Genomic DNA, 13,201 nt, shown 5'->3' with positions numbered 1-13,201 from the left:
GGCAGTGATGGAGCTGCATGGCCACCTAGTGCAGCGCATGCTCTGGCCAGCTGCAGCAAAACCTGCCTGGTGGCAGTGTGAGGGGAGGAGGTTGCTTTCCCTCCATGCTGAGCAACAGTTTCTGTCTGGCTGCTGCTGCTGCTCAGGGGGGACAGGTGAGCCCAGAGCTGGGGCCCAGGCTCAGCAGAGGCAGCACAGGAGAGAAACTGCTGCTTAGTGTGGGGTAAAAGTGGCCCCTCCCCTTCCCAGCACTCCCTGGTCAAGCTGCCCAGAGCCTACACAGGGCTGGCCCTGTATCTGCTCTGCATTGCCACTGCTGCCCCATGAGGCAGTGGTGACGCAGAGTAGATGCAAGGCAGCCCCATGTGGCTGCACCAGGAAGCACTGGTGGTGGTGACAAGGGGGAAGACGCACTTCTGGCCCACGCTCAGCAGTAGTTTCTGTCCAGCACTGCCACTGCTGAGCCTGGAGCCAGTGCAGGGCACAGAAGGCCAGGTCTGTGTGCACTGGACCCCCCTGCTACCTCGGGGCTGGGGGCAGTGGCAGCAGCCTGGGATGCCTAGAAAGTGGCAGTGGCAGCAACAGTGGCAGACAGGTCCCCTTCCATGAGCCTGCTTACAGGCTAGCAGGGAACACACAGGGGAATCAGCTGTTTCAAAGTGCCTAAAAGAAGAACCAGAATTGACACAAACCTTTGATACCCACAGTTCAAACTCAGCTCCTTTTTTTATTTTGACATTTAATCAGTTCCCAGTTTTAATCAGAAAGAAAGAGAAGACAGAGATTTACAAATACCATGTTGAAAGAGGACACAATCTGGGCCAAGTCAAAAATTCTGTGCTGCACACATTTCCAGCCCTATGTCTAGAATTCAGGGATCAAATATTTTGGGACTTTTTAAGTACTTCTCAATTCCATGCAAGTTTTGCCATCATTACAGTGATCAGGAGATCCACTGTGGAAAGGGAGGTTGCAGTAGCACAGATACAACCCCACGCCATGGGAGGAGCAGCCAGGGACTTTTAAATTACTATTTTTAAGAATTCCCACTCCCTTCGTCTCCATGCTGTGGCACAGTCCCTCCCCTCCCCATTACAGCTGCTGTCTCTGGCTGCCTTAGGGGAAGGGGGGCAACCTCCAGAGTCACTCCTGCTCACTCCACCCAAGCTTCATGTGGAGCTGAGCTCAACCAGAGCCAGCAGCAGTAGTGGGCAGATTTCCCCTCCCTGCCCAGTTCCCTTGGTGTTCCCTGCCTACCCAGGCATGGGGGAAGGGAACCTGCCTACTGCCATAATTACTGCTGCTGTCTCTAGCAGAACCTGACTCCCCACGCAGACAACTGCAGTGGCTCTGGAGCCTCGGCTCAGCAGGCACCACTGGCAGCAGCAGGTGGGAGAAGAGTAGAATGGGAGGGGAAGAGAGTAGGGAAAAGAAGATTCTTACCTGCTTGAGAAACTTGTTCTGCTCTTGTGGCATAGTCTGCCTACAACTAGGGAATACTGGAGACAGGGTGCAACTACTCATGCAGCACAGGTCACTGCTCTTGTACCCCTTTAATACAATCCTGGATCTGCTCATGTGATTAACAATAGAGAGAAATTCACTTGTTCTTGTTCTTTTATTTTCTCCAAAACGGAGATCATGGAAATACTCCCAAGAATAAATACAAAAGAATCTGATACAATCTGTAAACAAGCTTTTCTCTGCCAGCAAGCTTTTCTTGGCTCTACAAAAGGCCGCAGAAAATCTTAATTAGCCTGTGCAAAACATATACATACTGAAACTCCTATTTGGAGATTTCTCGCACTTCAAACAGACACCAGTTCTGGAACTCATTGTTTGTATAATATCACAAACAGAAAGCTTCTTCAGAAATTTGAAGGGGAATACTCTCATTGCCCAACTGGTGTCATACTACCTGCCTTGAATAGTTACTTAACTCGGAGTGCTTTGGCATACACTGGTTCCAGAACATGGTGAATAAGAACCAGGAAGAGGCTTCCAAGAAATATCAGGCTGAGAACAGAGACCAGGACATAGCGGCCAATGAAAAAGGTATCCACAATCTGAAAAGAGTGGAAAGAATAAGTTACACAACTCAGCATTTGTTTCTATATCATCCATAACAAAAGCAATGCTGCACCATGCCAATACCAAGCCAATTAAACCAGAGTCTTCAATTTAAAAAAAAGAGACAGGCTTACAGCTTCTATGACAGAAGGCAGGGCACTATGACACTTTAGGGTGTCTTTACGCATGCTCTGGGGTCAGGGTAGGGGAGGAGGTGCTTTAATTAGAGCAGCTCTCAGGAGCCACTCTATTTAAAGCACTCACAGGATCTTGTATACAGTGTCCCACACTTCAAAATGATGGGAGCTTGGCCTGAGCTTTAGTTTAATGGTTGAACAAGCTTTAGTGAAAGCACCCCTTACTGCCATTTTGAAGCTCAGGGACGCTGAATACGTTTGATGCCAAGGCTGTTCGAGTGTGCTAATTTAGTACATTCCAGCAGACTTGACTAATCTAGTTTGCTCAGACACATTCTAATTAGCACACATTGGAGCACACATCAGGCATGTGTATAGGTGCCCTTGCAGACTAACTCATTCAAGGAAGCATGAGCTTTCATGGACTTGCAAGGTGCAGGTGTACTAAACAGAAGTGAGTAAGGTCATTTAAATACAAAAGATGGAGAAAAGGGAAGGAAAAGATGCAGCACTGCTGAGAGGTGAAAGTGAGCTGAAGGGATAAAAGGAGATAAACAAGGCAGTTAACCCATTGAGATGCACATGATTTCAGCTGAGACGATACTTAGCACAATCCAGTCTGTGGTTGATTTCTTGTTCTGCAGTTTCATGTTCAAGGCAACTACTCTGAGGTCAGTGATGGAATGTTGTAGCTTTTTTCTTTCTGGAATAAATGTCAAATCGGTGCCTATTCATTCTTTCACACAGATTCCTTCATCGTTTTGTTTTTTTTTCTGCTGTTTACACTGGCCACTATAAGCAGGTGGTGGCATTATATGTTGGCACAGGCATAGGTGACTGAACCCTGAATCTGAAAATCTACATTATTTGGTCCACTGATGTATTGATGGGGGGCACAACTGGCACCAGGGATGCAGAACAAGACCTGGTGCCTGTTACTGAAGAGACGTTGCTAGAGAAGAGCTGTGAGGGGGTAGGGGCATATGTGGGCTGCTCACTGTTGGCTCAGGGCCAACATCCTGCTGCCCTCCTACAGGGAGCCCTACACTGGTTGCACTGCCCTGGCTGCTGCCACAACTCTGCACCACCACTGCTGCTCCTGCTGCTGGGTGGGCAGGGGGCACCTCACCATGGCAGTGCGGCTGGTGTGGGGCTCCCAGGGGCAGGGCCATCATCTGCCCTTGGCCCAAGTGTAGATCTGGGGGGCACATGCCCTGCCCCATCTCCCCTCCCCAGGAATGCACACAGAAGCAGGAAACTGTTTCCCCACACACCCACTGGATTAGCTGTCCATGGCTCTGTCCCACTCTCTGCCCCAGCCCTGGGCGCCATGCATTACCCTGGCTGGGCACTGCCCTCAGGCCCAGCCCCTGTCCCACTCCCTCCCTCACCATGGGGGCTTCAATCTGCCCCCTCTTCCCCCCATAGACTTACCTGCCTGGGGCTGTATTCCTGACCAGGTCCGTGTGCCTGCGTGCATGCGTATACGGCACCCCCTGCGTCCTGCTCCCTGCCGCCCCTTGCAGGCTGGAATTCTGCCAGCCTGCAAGGGGAAATCTGCCATTTCCCATGGTGAAAGGAAAACTTGAATCCCTGCATCATACTGGAAATCCAGAACAAATGCTGTTCTGGAGTCAAGCAGCTTGGGAACGGGACTTAATGTTCCCATTTCAGGACTGTCCTGCACAATTAGGGACAGGTGATCACCCTACCCTCTTCTCAAGGCACCTGTCCAGTGGTGATATGACTATTACAAAGTTACATATGGGCAGCTAAGAGATGAATATACTGGATGGAGTATTCAAGAATCACCTGGTGGAAAAACTTGTTAAAATCTTGGAATTTCTTTAGAGATTTTTTTTTCCCCCCATGTGTTCACATGACGCATCTTTAGGTATATCAATGGGATGAGAAGGTACATGCAGAACTGTCAACATAGCAGTTCCCAGAAAAAAGGAAAATACCTGCAGTCCCTGCAGACAGACAGGCTCTCATCTCTGCCCACAGAAGGGGGGTTGCAATAGAAGGTTTTGAGGACACAAACAACTAGATCGGTAGAGTTCCTGACTTCAGTGGGAAATCTGCTCAAGTCCACACTCAGTACCACTATTTTCTATGGAACACTCTCCATTCAAGAAAGTCATAGTGCTAAGACAGTCCCTCCCTCCCCCTACCAGCTGAATAAAAGATATATGCATATTATATTGGTTTCAAAGAGAGAAACAGAGGCATAAACAAGGAAAGTGACTTACCTAAGGTTACACAGGCACAAAAAAAAAAAAAAAAATATCTGCTATAGCTAGGAGTACAAAGCAGAAGTCCTGGCTCATCATTCCTAGCTCTAACTACTAAATGTTACTTCAACTAAGATAATTTTTTTTGGCATCTGAAAAAGGAAAAGCCAGATAGGGAGACATATGGCACCCTACTAATGTAAAATTTAAGCCTCACTGCTGGTACTTCATCTATTCTGGGTCCCATTCCTAGGGTGTGGGTCTAATGCTACCTATTGTGAGTAGATTTGCATAGACAGTACTTGAATGATAAACAATTTACTACCTTCTAGTCTCAAGTCTATTTCTAATGGAAGAGTTAGTTCCATGGAGCAGGAAAATACTAATCATACATAATGGGCCTGGTATCTGCTCATACATGTGAAGTTCCATGACAGACATTGTAGGGGTTGTTGTTGCACATGTTGCCTCCCCAGCTTCATGACATGGAAGAGAAAGCATAGCTCCATCTTCACTGGTTGACTCCAGTCAATATTTTACTCCACCTGGACAAGATTTCAGTTACTGTACTGATATAGTACCTATGACCATATGTGACACTAGTAAACTGAGATCTGTTAGCTCAGGGCGATTCTGAAGCTTACAGGCCTGGATTCTGTGATGGAAGCTGTTACATGAGTCTTTTCACATGGAGGCTGGAAAAGTATCTTATTATTCAGTGAAGATGCAGACACAAAAGGGAGACAGTGTTAGTGAGACATACCAATCAGCAAAAGGAGTGTTCTGAAATCAACCTCCCAACTCTTGGGATTGCTCCAACACTGCTTACAAAAAATGGGAGTTTTGTGGAACAGCATTAACACAAGCTTGACCTTGGCTCTGCTACAGAACAAGTCTCTGGCGGGCTATATGTTTGCTCATTCAACGTGTTTCACTTTTTAATTAGCCAATTAGCAAGCTTCAGGTACAGAAAGCCCAGATCATGTATTATTGATATTCTATCAAGCAAGATTACTGCAAGGGCCAGCACTGGAGATCCTGTAAATAAGCCTTCTAATTCTCCCCGATACGTAACTTGTCCAATTGCCACTACTGCCCTTGATCTCGCTTTCAAAATTTGTCTGAATTGTTCATAGCCAGGAGACAAAAAACCCCAACAACCTTATAATGAGAGACAGAGAGCTCTCAAAAGGCATATCTACATGATACACTAACTGCGCAGGAGCATGACACAGCACAAATAGTACTAATACACTACTGCACAGTATTATTAGGCTACTGCATAGTAGCATCAGTAAAAAGGCATGTGCTGGCACTACTGCACGGTAACTCTGGTTACTGGGCATTAATGAATGTGTAGATGCGCCCAAACCTAATCAAACAAATCAATACAGAGAAAAATAATATTCTTCTATACATTATTAGAACACAGGGAATGGCACCTAAAACAGAACACTCTAATATCCCCAACCCAAACACATAAGTGAGGTATGGAAGACTGTGCTGAAAGACAGAAGGAAGGAAAGAACAAGTTTCTACTTCCAAGCTTAAACAGTCTGGTGTGAGCAGAATTCAAGCACATCCTCCCTCTCAACCAGGGCTAACAGAACAAATAAGGTTATAAAACAAAAAACTAGCCCCATGGTTTTTTAGTGCTCTTTAAATCATAAGCAGTAGCCTGGAAAAATAGAATACGAATCTGTTTATCAAGTCACTTAGACTAAGCCAAAAAGGAATAACTGCTTTTTTGGAAAAGTGTGTAACAGCAGCTAAAAATAACTGATGTTTTGCCTTTTGATAACAATTGAGTTGTATGCAGTCAGCTGGAATCTTTGTTACCCTGTTGTCAGCCTTGACCACTTTCAAGGGGCTCTTAATTGCAGAAGTGTGCCTAAAATGGGCCACAAAGCCTGTTTCAGAACGTAACATCTGCAAAGGTTCAACTGGCAAAAACTGCCTGGTGGCTGTGAAAGGGAGGAGCTGCTTCCCCTGCAACATCGAGCAAAAATTTTTGCCCGGCTGCTGCTGTTGTTGCTGCTGCTGCTCAGCCAGAACGGGTGAGCCTGGAGCCAGGGCCCAGGCTCAGCAGAGGCAGCGTGGGAGAGAAACTGCTGCTTGGGGTGGGGTAAAAGTGGCCCCTCCCCATCTCACTGCCAGCACTTCCCGGTGAAGCCATCCAGAGCCTGCACAGGATTGCCCTGCCTCTGCTCTGCATTGCCACTGGTGCAAAATCAATGGGAGTTTTATCATGAATTGCAATCCCTCAAGGATTTTACTCCAGAACAGGGAAGGTTCCCACGATATGAAAACATGCTGAGAGAAAGCAGCAGAAATTTTTAAAATCAGAAATCTAAAAAGAGTCATTACTTCAACAGCAGGCACTAACACAAACTACTGCCAATGATAAGAGAAAGATTCAAGAACTGATTTTCTCAAGACAGATTTATGTAATTGGAAGCTAGTTGTATAGAGTAGCTTGAATAGCTATGAAAATGAGCTTTGCAAAAAATAAAACTACTATTTGGTTACATTCTTGCAAGGTGGGGCATCTGGGGTACAGTATCTGTTTTGTAATAAGCCTAGATTGAATGAGAAAAGTCAAGACAAAAGGATTAAAATGGAGAAAAATAATGTTTTACCTTTGTTTCTGTAGCTGGCTCTGGAAACTCACTGGCACGAGGGAAAAGCCAAAGAACCAAAGTAATGATCAGAGCAGAAATAAAGACTAGAACAACCGAGAACCTAAGAAAAGAATCAGATAGGGACAATCTCACTGTTGAGTCCCAGTCCCAGAGCTCTCTTTAAAAACACAACATTTACAATGAATGATACTGCATTCTATCTATCAGTAGTACCTCATCCTCATACTCATTCCAACTCAGTGAGAAAACCCTCCCCACAATCCTACACCAAGTATTCAGAGCATCTGAAAGACTCCAATATGAATTCATCTCGTATGCAAGCAAGTCCTATTCTTCTTTTCTCTTTTCTATTAAAACGTAAAGAAAGTATGAACTTCCGAAAATTACTGCCATTCCCTATAGAACTGTTAGTAAACCACGATATGGAAAACCTGATTTTCAAGAGTGCCTGGGCAACTGGACACTCAGTTCCCACTTATCTCCTTATCTGGCATTCAAAATCTCTGTCCTGCAGCAAAGCTGAATTGTACATTCTGCTGCTGCATCTTTGTACTGAATACTATCTGTGCTTCTTGTCTATAATAGTTACATTTGCTTTCAACAATAATTTTGATAATCTATTAGATTTTCATGGGCCACATCTTGATTTACTAAGCAAATTTAAAACAAACAAACAAACAAACAAACAAACAAACAAACAAACAAACAAGGAAAGCTGGTTATTCTGGTCAGTCAACTGCCTGCCCAAGAACTACACTTGAGTTTTAAAGTAAGAGGCTTCAGAAGTGATTTAATCTTTGGACTAAACACAAATGGTAGAAGCCAGATCCTAAAAAAACACTTTCAGCAGTGACAAAAGACAATCACCACCAAAAATCCTCCAATAGCTTCCTGTACTGTGTGGAATATAGGTCCATGTGCTATATAGCACTTTACGCAAAAAGAACAACAAACTCAGCAAAGTTGTGTTTATAAACTCAACTAAATCCCAATGAACTTGAGTATTCTGTGGCAGGAAGTTAAATTCATAGTCTGAACGGGCCCTATTTTAAGAATCCATTTCTTGAAATTAGAGGTGCATCGGTTCATATTGTATGGACACCAATAAAAGGAAAATTGACATTATAGGCAATTGGCTTTTTTTTGACTGATATGGAAAATAATGTCACTGATATGCAGGGATCCTGGTTTTCCAAGATAAAAAATTGCAAATTCTCTGATTAAAAACCCCAAAAGCCATGATTAAAATTAAAGGGCCCCCCACAGCCCTGCTGGTGCCCCTCACTTCCCCACACAGTTCTGCTGGTGCCTCTTGCCTCCCACCCACAGCTCCTGCCGCCTTGCCCTGGAAAGGGGGGGGGGGGGGGAGGTGGCAGCTGCCAGGGCATTGGGGCAAGGGACCCAGGTCCACAGCTCCCTGCTTCCAACAGAAGGCAGCTGCAGCAAGAGCATGAAGCCAGCTCCCCCACTGCTGCCAGCTCTGGCAGGGGCACAGCTGGCTCCCAATGGCTGCACACACTCCCTAGGGGCAGGGGGGGAACCGCACCCCAAGATCTATGTGGGGGGGCATGCTGCGGGCCCCAGGTCCCACCCTGCTTCCCTCCTGTGTGGCTGATGTAGCCCCACAGGCACGACTGTGGCTGGGAACAGCAGGGCTGCCCCAGGATCTCCTTGCCCTCTGCTGCCCTGGCAACACGCCTCCTGCGCCTGCTGCTGCTTTGAGTGGCAGAGCCCCACATCGCTTCCCTCAGTGCAACCCTGCATGCAGGAGGCGCATCATCGAGGCAGTGCGAAGCAATCAGCCACTAGGAGATCCCTGTGAGGCTCCAATGTCCCCAGTCATGCCAGGTTGCGGGGAGGGGAGCACGGTGGCAATATGCCACCAGCAGGACTGTAGGGGGCCTTTAATGGCAATCTGATGCCCTGCTCCCTTCCCTGTGACTGGGGGGCACAGCTTCTGCTGCTGCATGCTCTCTGGAAGGTGGCAAGGGGGGGGGGGGGGCATGTACCCCCTGGATCTATGCATGGGGCAAGGGCGGGCTGCCACTGTGAGCAGTGCTGGGCCATGGCTGTGGTTGGGGCAGGCGGCAGCAGTGCTGGGAGGGGGGCTACGGGGAAGCTAGAGCCACTCCAAAGTTCACCGTAGCCCCCCTCCCAGTGCTGCCATCACCCGCCCCGAGTACGGTTCTGAATCAGCCCCCCCACCCCGCCAGGAAGAGCCTGGAACTGCCTGTGGCCCCAGCCTGCAGCGGCAGCCCACTCTCACCTCGTGCACAGATCTGGGAGGGGCATGTGCCCCCCATGCCTTCCCTGGGGGTGCACACAGTGGCAGGAGCTGGACTGCACTCCGGAGGCGAGCCTAGCAGGGCACGGGGCCTGGGGCAAATCAGCTTGTGTGGGGCCCGGATGCAAAGAAGCCAGTGGCAGGGGGGGGGGGGGGGGGGGGGGGAGTTTGCAAGCAGCTGGATGTGAAACCAGAAGCAGCAGCACAGAGTCACTGGCACTAGGTGGGCCCTGCAGGAGGGGCCATGGCTGCTCCGCCCAGCTCTGCAGGGCCCCCCAAAGCATGGGACCCAGGCGATTGCCCCAATATGCCCCTCCCTAGGGACGGCCCTGCCCCCTTTCCCCACCCTCTGGACAAGCTGCTTGCAGCTCTATCCCACGCCCCACCCTGCCCAGCTGGGCAGTGCCTGCCCCAGCCCCAATTCTTCCCTCACCATGACAGGCTCGATCTGCCCCCCCCTCCCCAAAAGATTTACCAGCCAGATGCTGCTCTCTAAGCTGCCAGGCTGTGTATTGGCAGCTGGATCGGTATTGGCTGATCTGACTCATTAATAATCAGACATCAGTATTGACCCAAAAAATCCTTATTGGTGCACCCCTACTTGAAATCCAAATGGTTGAAGAAAATCAGCTGCTTTTTCTACATGCTTTTATTTTTTTTATTTTTAAAGACAGATGTCCTTACCTTTCAAAGCCAGAGGCCCTGGATAACAGCACACAAAGCAGCAATACTAGCACCCAGAGCAGTGCTACAATAAACACTCCTGGTCCAACTCCAACAATGGTGCCAGCCATTCTGGAAGAGAAAGACCAACTTGAGCTCAGCACAAAGCCTCCCCTACACAGAAGAACCTCTAGAAATGCCTTTTTCTGAAAACTAACTTTTAACAAATAAAAATCAAACACTTTAGCCTTAACAATCCACTTACAGAAAACACCTTGGAAAAGTAGTGTACATACAGAAAGTTATTTCTGAGGCTGCTGGTTTTTCATGAGACTAACAATCTCACAGTAGTCACTCTGCAGGTAATGCTATAAGATGCTGGAAATGTAGGAAACAAGATACAATGCTAATGGTTATTTGTTAACTATGGTCTACCACAAATTCCTGCTCCAGTCCTAGCTTTATACAGGATTCATCTTACTTGCCTGTTCTTACTTACATGGTACAACAGTTGTTGCAGTCCACCTTAAAAGTATTTTAGTGGCAAATGAAACGATCGTTGCATGGAATCTGCAAAGGCACATATTAAACACACAGACTCATTTGGGATCCTTTGAGGTAAGAACTGCTACCTGGATGCAAGGTAATTAAGACTAGAAAATAAATGGTAGCCAAGTACACGGAGAGCCTTTAGTTTACTGCATACAGTGATGGGCATTTTCCACGTTTGGAAGTGACCTTTCACAGACTAGCCTGGCTTTCGCAACGATTAATGGTTAAATAGCCATTCAGAGTTTCCAGGACAAGGTGGGAAAATATGCTGTTACCCACCCTACACAAACGCGGGACGCCTTCACCCGAGGCCGGTCCTCAGGCAGGGCCGTGCTGGGAGCTCAGCGGGCGGACGAAGCACAGGAGAGCTGCGGCCCCGGGGCCTGCTACCGGCGCCGGGGCAGGAGAACTTATCCCCGCGGCTCCTGGCTGTGCCGCCCCACCGGACCGGGACGGCAACTACGACCTGCAACGTCCCCCAAGCCTGGTTCCGCCTGGACGCGGGCTCTCCTGACGGGATGCCTAGGAGAACCAATCGCAGAGCTGTTTCTATGGGAGGTTTTTCCACACTCACCAGTCAGCACCCGCCTTTCATCATCTCCCCCTGCAGTTTCTGGCGACCAGAACCAGCCCTAGCGGGCTCCCATTGGCTGGGGGGCGGCACCAACCGTCAATCGGCGGCCGCCATTGGGCAAAGCTGTCTGTCCCGCGTTCCCCAGCGGCGGTGTCCGTCGGTTTGGGGCCAGGCCGCTCTTCCTGCCCCAGGGCTCGTTGCCCTTCCCCGCTACGTCCCGCTCTGCAAGCGCCGCGCCGCGCCGCGCCGCGCCGTTGTCGCGCGGTAGCAAGCGCCGAAGAAGAACTGCAGTCTGGACGCCAGGGCGAAATGCTGCTGCCGCGGGGCCAGTGCAGGGCGTCAGGTGACTCCGCCGCGGACCCTGTGCTCGCTCAGCCGGACTGGGCCTCTTCCACGATTCAGTTGCTGAAAACAGTATCCACGTGTTTCGGCTCATTCCCTGGATGCCCACCCAGCGCGCGGGTGTGCACCCTCTCGTAACTACTGTGCTTATAAATAACAGTTTTGCTCCCTGTTTCATGAGCTCTCACTATGAACTTACTTGATGGAAAGCATAGTTGTGAGTTTTCAGTTCAGACTCGTCTTACACAGGGGGTTAGAGGGGAACACTTTAATCTGTGCTCGGCAGGGAAGGATTCAAACCAGTCACCCACAGGGAAAAATAAATAAGTTAAACTCCTCTTTAGAATGTTAGCCAAACCCCAACTTGGCCAGTCTGCTATGGATGCTGATGTTACATCCTAAATAAGAGATTTAATAAATCTTTCGCAGACCCTTCTAGAGCTCACAGAGGGAGAGCAATCTCTCTTTGGACTCATGAGCAAATCTGTGCTACCCTGACCTTCAACATCCCTTCATCCTGTTCTTACATAGTTCCAATGGCCAAATTACAAACACATCAAAATCCATTTCTAAATGGGGTTTTTACAATATAAAGACATTTCAACAATTATTTAGAATCCTGACACACATTTTTACATAAATAATCTTCAGTAGCTGAACCTGCAGCCCTTATCCCCATAGCCTAAATCAGTGGTTCTCAACTTTTTTCATATCGGGACCCGTTTGTAAGGATCGAGGACTTGTCCCAAGCCACAGCCCCCTGGCCCTGCTGGTGCCCAACTCAGTCTCCTGCCCACCACCGTGCCCTGCTGTAACCTTGGCACCCGGCCCCTTCCCCCAGTGCTGGCAGACACCTGCCCCATCGTGCCTAGCTGCTTGCAAAGAAGCCCAGCCCTCGGCTTGGCAGATCACCCATGCCGGGAGAAGCCAGAGCCTCTGCTTTTTTGTAGAGGTGCACTGATGCATTGGTCTGCTATCAAATCAGCATCAATACAAAGAAAATTTAATATATCGGGAATCGGCCATATCAGGCCAATAATTTGATAAATAGCCAGTGCATGCATGCTGCTACAGGGAGGAGCACAGCCTGGTATTGTGGAGAGCTGCCTTCAGCTGGTAGGTCTGGTGTGGTGGAAGGGGGGGGGGGGAGAGAAGGGGCATGGTGTGGGGTGTAGATTAAGGCCCCCTGTGAGAAGTGGGGCTGGGGCAGGGGCTGCCCAGCCAAGGTGGGGTGGGTGTGGGACAGAGCATCAGCTCATGGGGGCGTGGGGAGATGGGGCGAATTCTGCCCTGTGCACCTCTCGGCCAGGAGCCACTAATCCGGCGGCTCATCCAGTGCTTGTCTGGCGGCTCCCGCCACTTGTCCAGGAGGGCATGAGGGGAGCGCGTGCCCCTGGGTCTGTGTGGGATGGGCTGGGGCTGGGGCTGTGCCAAGCTCTTACAGGGCGGGGCTGCGCTGGGAAGGGTCTACAGCAAATTTGTGGCTGCAGACCCCTGTAGCCCCTTCCCAGCGCAGCCCCACCCTACCAGGAAGAGCTTGGCACAGCCCCAGGCCCAGTCCACCCCACACAGATCCAGGAGCACATGCTCCCCCCATGCCCTCTCGGACGAGCATCGGGAGGAGTGGCAGGAGCTGCCAGACAAGCAGGTGAGCACTGGATGAGCTGCCGGACCAGCAGCTCCTGGCCAACAGGCGGGAGCTG

At 49.3% G+C, this 13,201-nt stretch overlaps 1 protein-coding gene across 1 annotated transcript; it reads right to left on the bottom strand.

Moving 5' to 3' along the window:
• Window positions 1–1,599: 1,599 nt before the first annotated feature.
• TMEM218 (transmembrane protein 218) lies at window positions 1,600–11,037 on the bottom strand. The gene is made up of 4 exons (XM_014598361.3): window positions 10,862–11,037; window positions 10,052–10,162; window positions 7,081–7,183; window positions 1,600–2,066 (listed from the first exon to the last, which is right to left on the bottom strand). Exons 2-4 carry the CDS (start codon window positions 10,159–10,161, stop codon window positions 1,932–1,934), a joined length of 348 nt encoding a protein of 115 aa, XP_014453847.1. The 5' UTR covers window position 10,162; window positions 10,862–11,037; the 3' UTR covers window positions 1,600–1,931.
• Window positions 11,038–13,201: the final 2,164 nt, after the last annotated feature.

The sequence above is a fragment of the Alligator mississippiensis genome, chromosome 16 (assembly GCF_030867095.1).
Source record: "Alligator mississippiensis isolate rAllMis1 chromosome 16, rAllMis1, whole genome shotgun sequence".
Classification (NCBI taxonomy): Eukaryota; Metazoa; Chordata; order Crocodylia; family Alligatoridae; genus Alligator; species Alligator mississippiensis.
The sequence above is the reverse complement of the archived record's forward strand: the minus strand, read 5'-3'. Positions and strand labels throughout refer to the sequence as shown.

Coding starts and splice junctions, on each gene's coding strand:
- TMEM218 (XM_014598361.3), bottom strand. CDS start 10,161: ATGGCTGGCACCATTGTTGGAGTTGGACCAGGAGTGTTTATTGTAGCA. Junction 7,184..10,051: donor AGGGCCTCTGGCTTTGAAAG/GTAAGGACATCT, acceptor TTCTTTTCTTAG/GTTCTCGGTTGTTCTAGTCT. Junction 2,067..7,080: donor AGCCAGCTACAGAAACAAAG/GTAAAACATTAT, acceptor CACTCTTTTCAG/ATTGTGGATACCTTTTTCAT.